Genomic DNA, 14012 nt, shown 5'->3' with positions numbered 1-14012 from the left:
CACTGGATAAGGTTGGCCAAGGCCCCATCCAGCCTGGCTTGAATATCTCCAGGAATGGGGCATCCACAGCTTCTCTGGGCAACCTCTTCCAGTGCCTCACCACCCTCTGAGTGAAGAATTTCTTCATAATGTCTAATTGAAATCTATCTTCTTTTAGTTTACAACCTTTCCCCCTTGTCCTATCATTATCTACCCAAGTAAAGAGTCTTTCTCCATCCTTTTTATAAGACACCTTTAAGTACTGAAAGGCTGCAATAAGGTCTACCTGGAGTCTTCTCTTCTCCACGCTAAACAGCCGCACCTCTCTCAGCTTTTCTTCACAGGAGAGGTGCTCCAGCCCTCTGATAATCTTGGTGGCCCTGCTCTGGACTCATTCTAACAGGTTCACATCTTTCTTGTGCCTGGGGCCCCAGCAAAGGTAGGGCCCCATCTTCCTCTCATCTGGTTAAGACAGTTAATTTGGGAATTTCCTCCTCCTCCAATTTCTGAATGTCCTTTTGTGCATTCTTTACCTTCTCATCTGTTTCTCTAGGTGATCCTGTGAATCACATCAGGCAAACCACATGGTTCAAATGGCACAAGCTACCTTCTTACTGCCTTTTCAGTTTCCCAGTTGTAATGAATAATGGTTCCCAGGCTGCAATGGTGGGACCTACTACTTCAAATCAGCCTATCCTGCAAGGGCATTTTCCTTTTTGAAGGACCCTCTTTAGGAGTTCTGCAACATACTTTTCTTCCCTAACATGTGTATTGGGCTGCATGGGTGGCCTCTGTGAGAAGGGACCAGGAGCTGCCCCAGATGTGGAATAATTGCTGGAGGTGGCTTATTGAGACTAAAGGAGCTGCCCCAGTTCAGATCAGAGCTAGTAGCTCCCTCTCGAAAAGGGATCCGCTGGCTGCAGGTCGAAGCTGAGCCAATGAGTGACACTAGTTGTGCATCTTTGATAATATTTTTTAGAAAGTACAAAAAAAAATCTTTGTGCAGCAACAGCTGGCAGAAGAGTGAGAAAATGTGAGAGAAGAAGCCCTGCAGACGTGTGGAGGAGCCCCTGGTGGAGCAGGTGGATGTGGCCTGAAGGAAGCTGCAGCCCATGGAGAGGAGCAACCACAGGAGCAAGATTTCTGGTGGGAGCTGCTGCCCATGGAGAGGAGCAGTCCATTCCTGAAGGACTTTCCCCAGCTTGGTACAGGTCCATACTGAAGCTCTTCTTGAAGAGCTGCTGTCTGTGGGGAGGTCATGTAGGATCAGTTTGGGAATGGCATCCCATGGGAGTGACCCCACACTGGAGAAGGGAAGAGAGTAACCTGGAAGGAGCAGCGGAGACGAAGCACCATGGACTGATGCCCCCATTCCTTATCACCCTGCACCTCTTGCTGGGAGGAGGTAGAAGAAGTGGAGTGGTGGTAAAGTTGTTTCTAGTTGTCTTTACTTGTCACTGCTCTACACTGTTATGTGCTGGCAAGAAATGACGATGATCTTCCCCAAGTCTGTCCTGTCTGCAACAGTAGTTGTGAGCCATTTCTTGGTCCTTACCTCAGCCCATGAGTTATTTATTTGTATTTTCTCCCTGTATCCTGCTGAGGAGGGGTGTTGAGAGAGCAGCGTGGTGGGCACCTGGGAGACAGCCAAGGTTAACGCACCAAAGCTGGGCATTGAGTTTTGGGGTAAATTGGGGGTCCTGGCACTGTGGAAGCTTCCGGTACTATTATGGCTTTATGTGCATTCCCCTCTGCAGGACAACCAAGCCCCACTGTCCCACCTGCAGCCCCCTGGGACCTCTCTGCAGTCACCACATGGGGCAGCCCGCGTGCAGGGGTAAGGAAATGTTCCCCCCGCACAGCCCCCTGCCAGCCCTCACTGCCCCAGCCCCCACTGCCCTTCTGCTTTAGCAGCCTCCCCCCTTCACCCAGCCTTGTCCCAGCCCCAGCATGTCCCACACAGGGGTTCGCAAACAGCCCTGCCCTGGGGCTGGCTGGGCTCTGGGCCCAGAGAGGGACCAGGCTGGGCTGGCCATTCCCCCGGTACAGGCCCTGAGCCCAGCAGGAGGATGGAGGTGCTCACATTTCAGCAACTGGCCCTCCCCAAACCGTGGTGGAAGGCTGGTGCTGGGAACTACTGGCATGAGGGGCTGGGGCTGGTGGTAGTTTTCTTGGGCAGTTTCTCCTTTTTTCCTGCTACAAGAAGCAGAGCAAATCATGTCTGACCAATCTGGTGGCCTTCTATAATGGAGTGATTGCATCAGCTGACAAGGAAAGATGGCACCTGCCTGGACTTCTACAAAGCCTTTGACACAGTCCCACATGACATCCCGATCTCCAGGTTGGAGAGCGGTGGATTTGAAGGGTGGAGCATTCAGTCAATAATGAATTGGCTTGAAGGCTGTGCCCAGAAGTGTTGGCTCCATGTCCAGGTGGAGGCCAGTGGCGAGTGGTGTTCCTCAAGGGTCTGTCTTGGGACTGGTGCTGTTTAATATTAATATCAACGACATAGACAGTGGGATCGAGTGCACCCTCAGCAAGTGTGCAGATGACACTAAGCTGAGTGGTGCAGCGATACACCAGAAGGAAGGGATGCCATCCAAGGGACCTGGACAAGCTAGACAAGTGGGCCCATGTGAACCTAATGAGGTTCAACAAGACTAAGTGCAAGGTGCTGCACCTGGGTCAGGGCAATCCCAGACATGAGGACAGACTGGGTGAAGAACTCATTGAGAGCAGCCCTGCAGAGAAAGACTTGGGAGTTCTAGTGGATGAAAAGCTCGACATGAGCCAGCAGTGTGTGCTTGCAACCCAGAAGGCCAACTGCATCCTGGGCTGCATAAGCAAAGGATAATGACAGGACAAGGGAGATTGTTTTTAAAGGAAAAGAGGGGAGATTTAGATTAGAGATTAGGAGGAAATGCTTCACTCAGAGGGTGGTGAGGCACTGGAACAGGTTGCCCAGAGAAGCTGTGGATGCCCTATCCCTGGAGGTGTTGAAGGCCAGGTTGGACGAGGCTCTGGGCAACCTGATCTAGTTGGCGGCATCCCTGCCCATGGCAGGAGGGTTGGAATTAGATGGTCTTTAAGGTCTTTTCCAACCCAAGCTGTTCGATGATTCTGTGATTCTACGATCTCTGCCTTGAGGTATGCTGCTTGAGAGCCCCTTGGGCATGAGGATGGTCTGCAGGGCCCCAGGACCTCCTCTGTCTGCTCCCTCCTCTCGTGGGGCTCACAGAGGCTGCCAGCCCTGCAGAGGATCCAGAAGAGGGCTTGTCCTGCCCATGGTCACAACTGGACCATGGCCCTCCAGATTCACCCCAGCACCTCCAGCCTTGCCCAAGGGTTATGTTTGGGGTACTGGCAAGCACTCAGGGTGGGGAGATTGTCTCAAGGACATGTGCTAGGGACAGGGACTGAGGAACAGCAGCAGACTGATATGGCTCCTGGGTCATGCTTGCCTCTCCAAGGCAATTTAAAGCCCAGATCACCGCATCAGTCCCCATCCCTCCACTGATCTTTTTGAGTGCTCCTGGTTGCCTCTGTTCTGGCCATGCTGGTCAGGGTGGGAAGAAAACCCAGATGGATGGGAACGAGTGCTGACAAAACTCCTTCCCCAGGGGTCTTTAGATATGCAAGATGCTTGGAAGGATTATGGAGCATTTCCAAAGGCACTAGGTATGTTCAGATATGCCTGAAGACAACATGAATCCTCCTGCAGTCTCCCTTGCCTGTGCCTGCTGCATCCCCACTGCCTCCACAGAGACAGCAGACACCTCCTTTGCCTCAGATGCAGAGATACCACACAGAGGCTATGAGAGGGTCATCTCACACCCAGATACATACTTTATGTGGGCTCCAGGAGAAAGAGAGAAGGTTGATGCCTCAGCAGAAGTGGAAGGAATCCAAACAGTTGTGAAGGAACATGGTAACCACGTATAACAAAAACAACAGAAAAAAAATGTATTCATGTATATTAATAAATAATATATATTATATGCATAAAAAAACAATAACAGCAACTAAAACCAAACAGGTCTGTCATGGGACAGACTGTGAGTCATTTGTGGAGAGAGAGGAAAAGTTTATCGCTTCTGAAAAATGTCCACAAAATCGCTTTCCTCAGGGCATCCTTCAGCTCCTGGTTCCTCATGCTGTAGATGAGGGGGTTCACTGCTGGAGGCATCACCGAGTACAGAACTGCCACCACTACATTCAAGGATGGGGAGGACAGGGAGAGGGGCTTCAGGTAGGAAAAAATTCCTGTGCTAATAAACAGGGAGACCACGGCCAGGTGAGGGAGACATGTGGAAAAGGCTTTGTGTCGTCCCTGCTGAGAGGGGATCCTCAGCACAGCCCTGAAAATCTGCACATAGGAGAGCACAATGAAAACAAAACACCCCCAAAACAGAAAACCACTCAATATGAGGAGTGCAACTTCCCTGAGGTAGGAGTTTGAGCAGGAGAGCCTGAAAATCTGGGGGATTTCACAGAAGAACTGATCCACAGCATTGCCTTGGCAGAGGGGCAGGGAAAATGTATTGGCAGTGTGCAGCAGAGCATAGAGAACCCCACTGCCCCAGGCAGCTGCTGCCATCTGGGCACAAGCTCTGCTGCCCAGGAGGCTCCCGTAGTGCAGGGGCTTGCAGATGGCAACGTAACGGTCATAGGACATGACAGTGAGAATATAAAAGTCTGCTGACATCAGGAAGAGAAAAATAAAGACCTGTGCAGCACATCCTGCATAGAAAATGGCCCTGGTGTCCCAGAGGGAATTGGCCATGGCTTTGGGGAGAGTGGTGGAGATGCAGCCCAGGTCAATCAGGGCAAGGTTGAGGAGGAAGAAGTACATGGGGGTGTGGAGGCGGTGGTCGCAGGCTACAGCTGTGAGGATGAGGCCATTGCCCAGGAGGGCAGCCAGGTAGATGCCCAGGAAGAGCGCGAAGTGCAGGAGCTGCAGCTCCCGCGTGTCTGCGAATGGCAGGAGGAGGAACTCGCTGATGGAGCTGCTGTTGGACATCTGGTGCTCCAGGGAATAGGCACCTGTCCAAGGAGAAAACAGAAGGAGATATTAAGGTAGAGTTCAGAGGACTCATTCCTGCTCACACTGGACACATGGGGCTTCCTATATGTGAAGGGAGACATTTTCAGCGACTGGGTCCCTGCATTGCATGAGTGGCATTTGGTCCAGTGAGGGTTTTTGCCTATTTACCATCATGAGAAATGATGGTATATTGGCCATCAGCCTATGTAAGGGAAGAAAGACAGATTCATCTCATCCTAGTTTAGTCACAGGGCTGTAACTCCCAGCCTCTTTGATCCGCAGAGTGAAACCAGCCCGTGTCAGGGAAGATGGAGCTCTGCTCTGCAGGAGCTGTGGCTGCAGAGGAGGCAGCTCATGGCCTGGATGCCCTGGCCTTGAAGGCAGAGGCTCTGCTGGGGGGAGAGGAGAACGAGGGGGCTTGCTCAGAGGACAGCGTCCGCATGGGAGGGACAGACAGGGAGCAGCAGCCAAAGTCCACCCACCACAGCATTTCTGCCACAAGATCCCTCTCCTTCTCTGCCAATGTCTCTACTGCCCGCAGCTGTCCCTTCCAGTAGCTGCTTCCCACATCTCCTTCTTGTCATCACTCACAGACACCAGCCCAGCCCCTGTTCACACAGCTCTGCCCTGCAGACACCCCCTGGCAGCAGGGGAGTGATCAAAAGCATCTCCCTGCTTGCAGGTGCACAAGAGCAGGTCAGACAAACCAGGATGTGTCCAGCAAAGGTGATGCTGGTGCGGTCTGTAGGCAGAGCAGTGTGTAAAAGGCCTTTATGAGGTACCCGGCAGATCTACTGATTTCTCCTGATAAAGATCTTAGTGCTGTATTTACACCTGACAGTGCCAATTCATTTTCCCTTAGGAGGAAACAAAAACCACTGACTTTACAAGATCCTCATCTGAAAACGAAGTCATCCCTTGCCTGTATTCTTAGTAACACCTTCCTGGAAGTCCCCTTGGTGAGCTGTGGACGTGAAAGCAGGCTGCCTGAGGCAGCAGCCTCCCGCCAGCAGCAGGACCCTGCCCTGCCGGGGGGGCTCCTCCCACCCGCAGCTTCTCCCCGCAGCGCCCTGGGCAGCTCCCCGGGCAGGCTGAGTGCTGAGCCTGGCAGGCGGCAGAGGCCCTGCCCCGGCACACAGCCCCTGGGGCACAGCAGGGACCCTGCTCTGCACCACAGCCCTGGGCACCCCTGCCTGCACCCCCGGCTTCTCCTTCCTCCAGGAGCTGCGGCTGCATTGCCCTCCAGCCAGACACTTACCGGGCTCAGGGCTGGCAAGTGTTCTCCCCCAGCGAGCTCTGTGCATCCTGCCACTTCTGCCTGCCTTTACCCACTCTGTCTGTGCAGGCAGTGCCCCCAGCCCTGCTGCGCTGGGCAGAGGAGCTGCTCCTGGGCAGAGCTGGCTGTCTGCAGCGCTGCCCGCTTGCCAGGAGCTCCCCTTGGGCCCAGGAGCCCGGCCCAGCTCAGCAGCAGAGGCCCAGCCCAAGGCCTCCCTTGCTCTGCCCCCCACCAGGCTCCCTGCCCATGGCCCTGGGGCTGCAGGGGAACCTGCTGGGAAACAGCCTGAAGGAATCCCTGGGCTTCCCTCCCTCCCCTGGGCACACACACTTCTTCACACCAGGCTCATTTCTCCTAGCAGAAAAAGAATTACCTACAACAATCACCTCTTCTCATCCCAGATGATGATGGGACACCCAGACATGGTCACAAAAATAACTCCTTTAACCCCCTGCTTATGGAAGGGATTGAGCAGAGTCACTTGAGGCATCTCATGCTGGGTTTTTGTCCTGGGGCTGTAATGGGGCTCAGATCCCTACCATGCCTGCCACAAACCCACAGGACCTGGGATTACTCTGCCCTCAATTTAGGTGTCCATAACATGGGCACCTGCAGGTGAGCTCCATTTCTCACCTCCAGGAAGAGACATGATCACCAATGGAGATGGAGGAAATCAGGGGGTTGCAAACACCTGGTGACATGTCAGGGGGCAGAGGGACGTGCAGGTATCTGCAAGCTCTCATGGAGGAACCCTGAGGGACAGGGCAATAATACCTGGAGGAATCCCCTTGAGGCTGGTGGGGAAAATCTTTGCCAACTGAAGTGGCAGCAAATGCACACATTTAGGACAACTAAACCTGTCCCTCCTCAGTAGGCTCAGGGCAGCCTGTAGAGGCATCCACGTGACCCAATGGAGAACTGTGCCACAGGGAGAGCTCAGTCTCTCTCTCCCTCTTCTCCATCTGGTTTTCCCTCCATCTCCAGTGACTGTAACGACACTTGTCTCATGGACATCCCTACATTGCCTAACCACGTTGAGGGCAGCTGCTCCATGTAATAGCCAATTCCAGGCCTGCAGTGCTACCTGAGATGCCAACGCTGCCCAGCACCACTGGAGCATGCAGCTGACACGGGCAGCACAGGACCCACAGGACAGCTCTGGCCATTCATAGCTGGTACTTAACGGGCACCCCTGATGGCATCTCCAACAGACTTGATGCTTATGAGCAAGTGGCCGCTTCCCAGGGCTGCAGCAAGCCAAGGTCTGTCCCTCCTCTATCCAGCAGAGGCAGGCAGCGCATGGATATGAGGCGCATCACACTGGGGTTTCCACTTGCGTTTGCAAACACTGCTGCTGCTTCTTAACCCCATCCTTTACTCAAGACACAGCCCAGTGATTTTTTTCTGTGTCCCTGGATCACAGGACGCCCATAGCCAAGGACATTGGCAGCAGTCCCTTCTCCTGCCTGGAGATCAGCCCCAGCTCCAGCACTGGCCCTCAGGGCTGCACCAACACCACCAATGGCCCTCTGCTGTCAGGGCGGCACAGCCCAGGCCTGTTTCTTTCTGGCCTCAGGAACACCAGGGCTTGCTCTCCTTGGGGCCACTCATTTCATCCTCCTGTGGCCATCTGCCATCCACAGCAGCATGTCTCTGCTCTGAAGGAAAGCCTCTGCATGCCCGGGCTTGGGCACAGGATCTGGGACAAGCCTGAGTTTGGCCCTTGGGCCACATTTGAGGTGCTGCAGCCCAGATGTGCCCCAATGCCCTCAGCCTGGGGCACGAACCCCGCCTGCTGTCACAGGGCTGGGACATGGATGGAAGAGCTGCTGAGGTGTGGGGGGACAGGTCCCTCAGCTTGGGGTGCCGTGCTGGATGGGTGCAGATTCCTCAGAAGAGTCAAGCGGGGTTGATCAACAGGGGGTTGCCCTCCATGTGAAGGATCTGTCTGGATGCATGGAGCTCGTCTATGGGATGGGCAGGAGACTGAGGGAGCCCTTATGGGTGAGGGTCAGAGCAGAGGCAGTTAGGGTGACAGTGTGGTCAGAGATAAATGCCTGCAGTCAGGCTGAAGAAGTGGACAAAGTCTTGTGGAAGCCGTTGGACTAAGTTGAGTTCAATGACTCCATGTCACCCTGGAGGCCTTTAATCACTCGGACGGTCACAGGAAAGGGACACTGCTGGGTGCAAACATTCCCAAGGTTTCTGTGGGTTCTTGGAGACAGCTTCTGAGCACAGCTGCCAGATGGGCCGACATAGGTGATGTTCACCAGGATCTGGGACTTGCAAACAGGAAAACCTGTATCTTGACACTCCCCTTGCCAAATACATGTTGTAGTCATGCCAATGATGTAGTCATGCCAATGCATGTAGTCAGCCAATGCATGTTGTAGGGAGGGAGAGGAGAGAGACCCAGCCCTGCAGACCCCAAGGTCAGATGAAGCGTCAGGGACTGATCACAGCCCCCATTTCCCATTCCCCTGCACTGTTTGGGGGATAGACGTAGAAGAGGGTGGATTGTTGGAGGGTGTTTTTTAGTTTTCTTTTAGCTTCTCACTGCCCTAGCCTGTTAGTAATAGGTAAGAAATTATATTGATCTCCCTATGCTGAGTCTGTTTGGCCCATGGCAGTAATTGCTGCGATATCCCTGTCCTTGTCTCAACCCTTGAGCCCTTTTCATCATATTTTCTCCCCCTTTCCCTTTGAGGAGGGGGAGTGAGAGAGTGGCTGTGGTGGAGTTCAGCTGCCCAGCTGTGGGTGTGGTCTGTGTGGGCTGTGGGTGGTGGTCTCAGGGAGGAAGGCCATAAGTCTTCCTCACAGTGTACTTTTCACCCTTGGTCAGGATTCTGCTGAGTTTGCTTTCTTCCTAACCGCAAGGACTGGTTTTTGCTAATTATTTCCTTATCTTGGGTTCCAATGTCCAGTTTGAGATATATTGTCCTCCAATGTCCTCTTTGAAATATATTGTCCATACATCTGTTTCCTGTCCTAAACATAATGTTCTGTTTACATTTTATTCCTCCTTTATCTCAACTTCTCTAATCAGTATGCAGGTTGGCCTGAGGCCTTTCTGTGTCGTACCAGTAAGGAGAGAGAAGGGGTACAAGCTCTGTTAAAAGAAATAATTCTGAGATTTGGGGTACCTTTGGGAACGTCATCAGGCAGAGGTCCACAATTTATAGCCAAGGTAGTTACTGAAATAAGCAGACTATTAGGTATTAGTTTTGGGGTACCTTTGGGAACTACACACACGTCGGTCAGCGCCAGCGACATGGAAGACGTAACCACAGTCTCCGCTTCAACTGGTAGTTAAGAGAGTAACTTGAAGTTGAACCAAACTATTTAAACGAACAACTATTGGTCCTTATTTATGTTATTAGGATTACTGAGGGAAGAACAATAGGATATTGCAATTATTCAGGTCCTTTGGGAGGGGAGTGAATATGATGGATAAATTGATTGTCATGGACTGACCGAATCACTTTGCATTAAATGTTCATCTGCACTGCATTGTTTCTTGACACTCACCTTGCCAAATGCATGTTGTAGTCCAGCTGCTTTTCAGCACATGGAAAGAGATGAGGTTTCAGGGCCCAGCCCGACACCCAGCGCTGCACTGGCTCACTCTTGTCTTTCCCTGCAGCCCATTTGTCAGAGTCCAGCTGACACAAGACCACGTGCATCTGCGTGCAGTATGCCACAGGTCTCCTGAAGTGAGAGACTTTAGATCCTAAATCACGACGGGTTCCTCCTTTGTTGTGCACACAAAAGCACAAGTGGTCTCCTGCAGGCAGATCTGGCAGCCCGGCTGCAAGGGGCAGGCTGCCCCTCCACCTCAGCCTCTTCCACGGGCTCCTCCTGCTCTGGAGGCCCACGGCCACGGGCCGCGGGGAGGCTGCGGCAGCCTTAAGGAGCAAGCTGCGTCTGTCCCAGACAGTTCTCCCCACTCTCCTCTTCATCTGCAGCGCATGCCCTACTCCTCTCCCTCACCATGACGTGCTGAGGGTATGTTTGCCATTCCCTCGTGTACCACCTCTGCCTCCCGCATGGCAGACAGGGGGATGGTGCTGAGGCCTCCTCAAAGCACAGAGCCCCGTGGGCTGTGCGGGGCTGCAATTCCCTCCGTATAACACATCCTACTTGGACAACAGCAAAGGCTGGCTGTCGTTCAGCCAAGTTCAGGCGCGGTGAGGGACTGCTGCATCCCAGGTGCCTTCGCTCCCATCTTTTGAAAAAGGCCTAGCCCCAGGACAGGCCTCAAACCCCACCTTCCTGGAAGGGCTTCCAAGAGCAGAGGCGTGTTGAGGCAGGCGGACAGCGGTGATTTCTCCAGTGCTCCACTTCCTTTATTCCATGGCCTTTGTCACCATGTGGAGATGTTCCTGGTGGATTTGTCAGGAAATGCTGCTAAAGAACTGGGCAGAAGGGAGGTGACGGTTTCTCAGGACAAGAAGGGAAATCTCTCGTCTCTCTCCCGAGCTGTGCCGTCTCCATGCTGCTGACCTCATAAGCCTTCAAATGACACGTGCTGATGTCACAGGGGGATGCACTGCATCACCAGGATATCTTCACTGGAGCAGCGGCAGTGCCGGCACTTCCCTGCAAGGCCTGGTCCCTGCTGGGCGCTGCTTGGGTGCTCCCCACCGCTGTCCTTCTGTGGCCAGGAGTGGGGGCAGCAGGCAGCAAGGTTGCACTGGGCGACCCTCGCTGACGGGCGGAGGAGCAGGGGCACCTTGCAGAGGAGCTGTGGTTGAGGAGCCAGGGCGGGCATCCCTTGTCTTGAGCTGAGGGCCAGCAGCAAGCGATATGGAGGGCTGCTGGAGGGTGACCATCAACTCTGACCTGGCTTCCGCATTCCCAGTGCTCCTGCAGCTCTCCCCCAAAGGTGAGGGTGTCAGGAGCCCCTTCCCAAGGGGCAGCCCAGGGGCTGTCAGCTGTCCAAAGCTGCAGGTCCTGGGCTGGGGGGTGCTGGTGGTGCTGGACAGAGCTGGTGGCTGCTGCGAGAGCCCTGCCTGAGGGTCCCGCTGGGCTCAGGGGACAATGTGGCAGCCAAGACTCCCGGGTCCTGATGCCAGGGCTGTCCTGAGGCCTAGGGCTCCTCTGGGCATGGCTCAGACTTCTCCTGATGGGGGCAGTCCAGGGCCAGGTTTCCCTGGGAGCTGGTGCCTCTTTGGGATCTGTTTGTGGGAGGAAAGACCTCGGTGTCCCAGAGACTGGTGTGGCCTGCAGCTCCCCCAGGCCTCTCAGGAATGTCCCAGGAATGCCTGCACGGTGTTTTTCTGGGGTGCTTGTGTATGCCTGCATGTGTCATCGCCTGGGTGAGGTGCTTGCCAAGAGGTTGTGAGCTGGCTGGCCTGGAGCCTGACCTGTCTTCTCCTTGCTTTCCAGAGACTGAGGCTATCTGGGATGCTGTATCCGAGTACATTCTGGAAGAGCTGAAGCAGGATAAGGTGGGCTGGTGTCCTGGGCCCTGCAGAGCAATCCCTGCCCGAGCACCATGGCAGTGCACTGAGACTGCCCAGGGTGCCCGGAGCAGCTTCTTGGCCAGCTGGGAGAGAAACCAAGGCCAGATGTGCTCTGCCTCTGAGGTGTTTGGCACCCCCTAGGGCTTCACTCTTCCCTGCGGTCTGAGTGGAGAGGGCGAGCAGAGAGATGGGGGAATATCCTGGGTCCGTGCCTAGGACAATTGCTGGGAATCAGTCCTAGGCCTAATCCATGTGCTGGAAACCTCCGGGCGCTTCTCTAGCCAAGGGATGTTGGCAAATCCTGTGAGGGGGGTGACGAGAGAAACAGATGATGCGGCTCTTTTGCAAAGCTTTCCAAAGTGCCCCACCTTGCCCCATTGTCCCTCAGGAGTGGGCAGGGCACAGAGCAGTGTCCCCCTGCTCTGACAGTCATCCCTTTTCCCGTCTCTCAAGAACTCCCTCGTCAGCCTTTCTGTCTTTTCTGTGTGCAGGGCGTTCAGGTTGCGGGACTCGGGACCTTTGCTGTTGTCCAAGAGCAATTCCATGGCAAACAAGAGCTGCTCTTGGTTCGAAGACCTTTCTTCCAGCTGGACATCGATGAGTTGTGGCTGGAGGAGATCTACTGTCCCACTGAGATCCTCCCTGGTGAGAAGGCAGCAGCCCCCCTCTTCCTGCCCCCTGTCCGGAACGGTTTGTTCTCCCTGCTCTTTGGAAAGGCCTGGGGGAAGTAGAGGATTGTCTCCAACGGTCAGGGTACAGCTTGAGTTCCCCCAAAAGAAACCGTGCCCCAGGAGCTGTTTCTCTTAGCGACCCTTTCTCTGGGAACTTGTTCTGAATGTTGCAAGCAACTTGGGCTTGCCGTGTCACTGAGGATGTTGCTTCTCCTTGCAGATGGCGTCAAGATTGAGCCGCTGAACTACGTGCAGCTATCGCGAGCCACCTCCTTCCCACTGCACGTGGTGAAGAACTGTGTGCAAGAGACCATCCTCTTGTACTGCTTCCTCCTGAGGAACAAGGAGCACGTCCCCTTTGCCTTCAGGGACATTGGTGTTTTGACGTGCGAAGATGGTTTCCTCTGCATGAAGTTTTATCTAGACTGTGTCAAATGTCTGGAGAGAACTGCGGACCTGGTTGCACTGCTCAAAAGTGTAAGTTGGTGAGGTTTTGAGGGCTACTTCAACTTCCTTGGGAATCCTAGCGAAGGGCGAGCAATCCGATCGCTGTTGGCCAGCCCGGACACGGCAGGCCAGTCAAATGCCTTTCCCCGTGCTTGCCCCCTTAGCTGCTTTCTCCATGAGCAAAGAGAGTTTCTTCTGAGCCTCTGGACGCTTGCCCCTGCAAAAAGCCTGGCAGTGTTACTGTACAGCCTCCATATTCTGCCATGCAGCTCCTCCAGAGCAGAACAAAGCGTCATGGAAGAGGCTTTGGAGGAGGGCTTTGGAGAGAAGGCTTTCTTTTGGCTTGGGAGACAGGTTTGCTTCCTGTCAATGAGAGCCGTGAGAAAACTGCCTCAGAAACCCTCCAGCAGGTCTGTGTCTCTTTGCAGAGAATGTGGCCGGCACATCTGACTGACTTCAGTGGAGAGACCACCGCTCGTGGGATCCAGATGTTCCCAAGGTGAGTGCATTTCCTCCGCAGCCCTTGGCTGACCCAGCGGGAGGCTTCCCACCTCCTGCTTTGGAACGTGCGCGGTTGGGTCTCCACGCTCAGCATCCAGTCAGGGCTAAGCCCCGAGGAGACTGGTTCCTGGTTAACTAATGCTGAGCTTCGGCTACGAGTGTCTTCACCTGGAGAGGAGGGGCATTGTGGTTGTGTTTCTTGTGCCCGTGCTGCCCCAATTCCCGTCAAAGAGAGTTGCCTGCATGTGGAGGGGAATTTAGGCTACCTTTTCAGGTGCTGCGGGAAGACTGACAAGAAACCCCATGCATGGACATGACGGAAAAGGGATGCCATGCCTTGTGCAACACCAGGAGGATTACTGCCAGCAAGCTGCAACGGGTAGGAGGCCAGCCTTCTTCAAGGCCGTGTCTTCGTTTGTTTTCCAGGTTTCATCTGACTGTGAGGAGAAGGCCAGAGGCCAAAGTTTCCACCACCTCACAGGAGGAAGCTGCAGGAGAGCGCAGGACCAGAAGAGGTAAGGGAACAGGTCCCTGCTGTCTGGGGGTGGTCCCTGTCCCATGCTGGCTGACTGGAACCAGCTTAAAAGGCAGTGCCCACGCAGCTGCTCTGAAGAGCTTCCTCCTTTCCT

General features: G+C 54.3%; 2 protein-coding genes across 2 annotated transcripts in view; one reads left to right on the top strand and one right to left on the bottom strand.

Annotated features, from left to right (window-relative positions):
• LOC121062855 (coiled-coil domain-containing protein 81-like) overlaps positions 1-12896 on the top strand; it is an 85803-nt gene extending 72907 nt beyond the window's left edge. Inside the window, exons 11-12 of the mRNA XM_040543142.1 lie at positions 12256-12409; positions 12656-12896. Coding sequence (XP_040399076.1) covers positions 12256-12409; positions 12656-12679 — 178 coding nt within the window. The 3' untranslated portion in view covers positions 12680-12896. The remainder of the gene's footprint in view (positions 1-12255; positions 12410-12655) is intronic.
• LOC121062863 (olfactory receptor 14A16-like) lies at positions 4008-5175 on the bottom strand. The gene has a single exon (XM_040543151.1). It carries the CDS (start codon positions 4997-4999, stop codon positions 4040-4042), a length of 960 nt encoding a protein of 319 aa, XP_040399085.1. The 5' UTR covers positions 5000-5175; the 3' UTR covers positions 4008-4039.
• Positions 12897-14012: the final 1116 nt, after the last annotated feature.

Source organism: Cygnus olor, assembly GCF_009769625.2.
Source record: "Cygnus olor isolate bCygOlo1 chromosome 34 unlocalized genomic scaffold, bCygOlo1.pri.v2 SUPER_34A, whole genome shotgun sequence".
Taxonomy (NCBI): domain Eukaryota; kingdom Metazoa; phylum Chordata; class Aves; order Anseriformes; family Anatidae; genus Cygnus; species Cygnus olor.
This window is presented reverse-complemented; position numbering and strand designations above follow the sequence as displayed.

What these genes read in the sequence shown, in the direction of transcription:
- LOC121062863 (XM_040543151.1), bottom strand. Translation starts at nt 4,999, where the DNA reads ATGTCCAACAGCAGCTCCATCAGCGAGTTCCTCCTCCTGCCATTCGCA.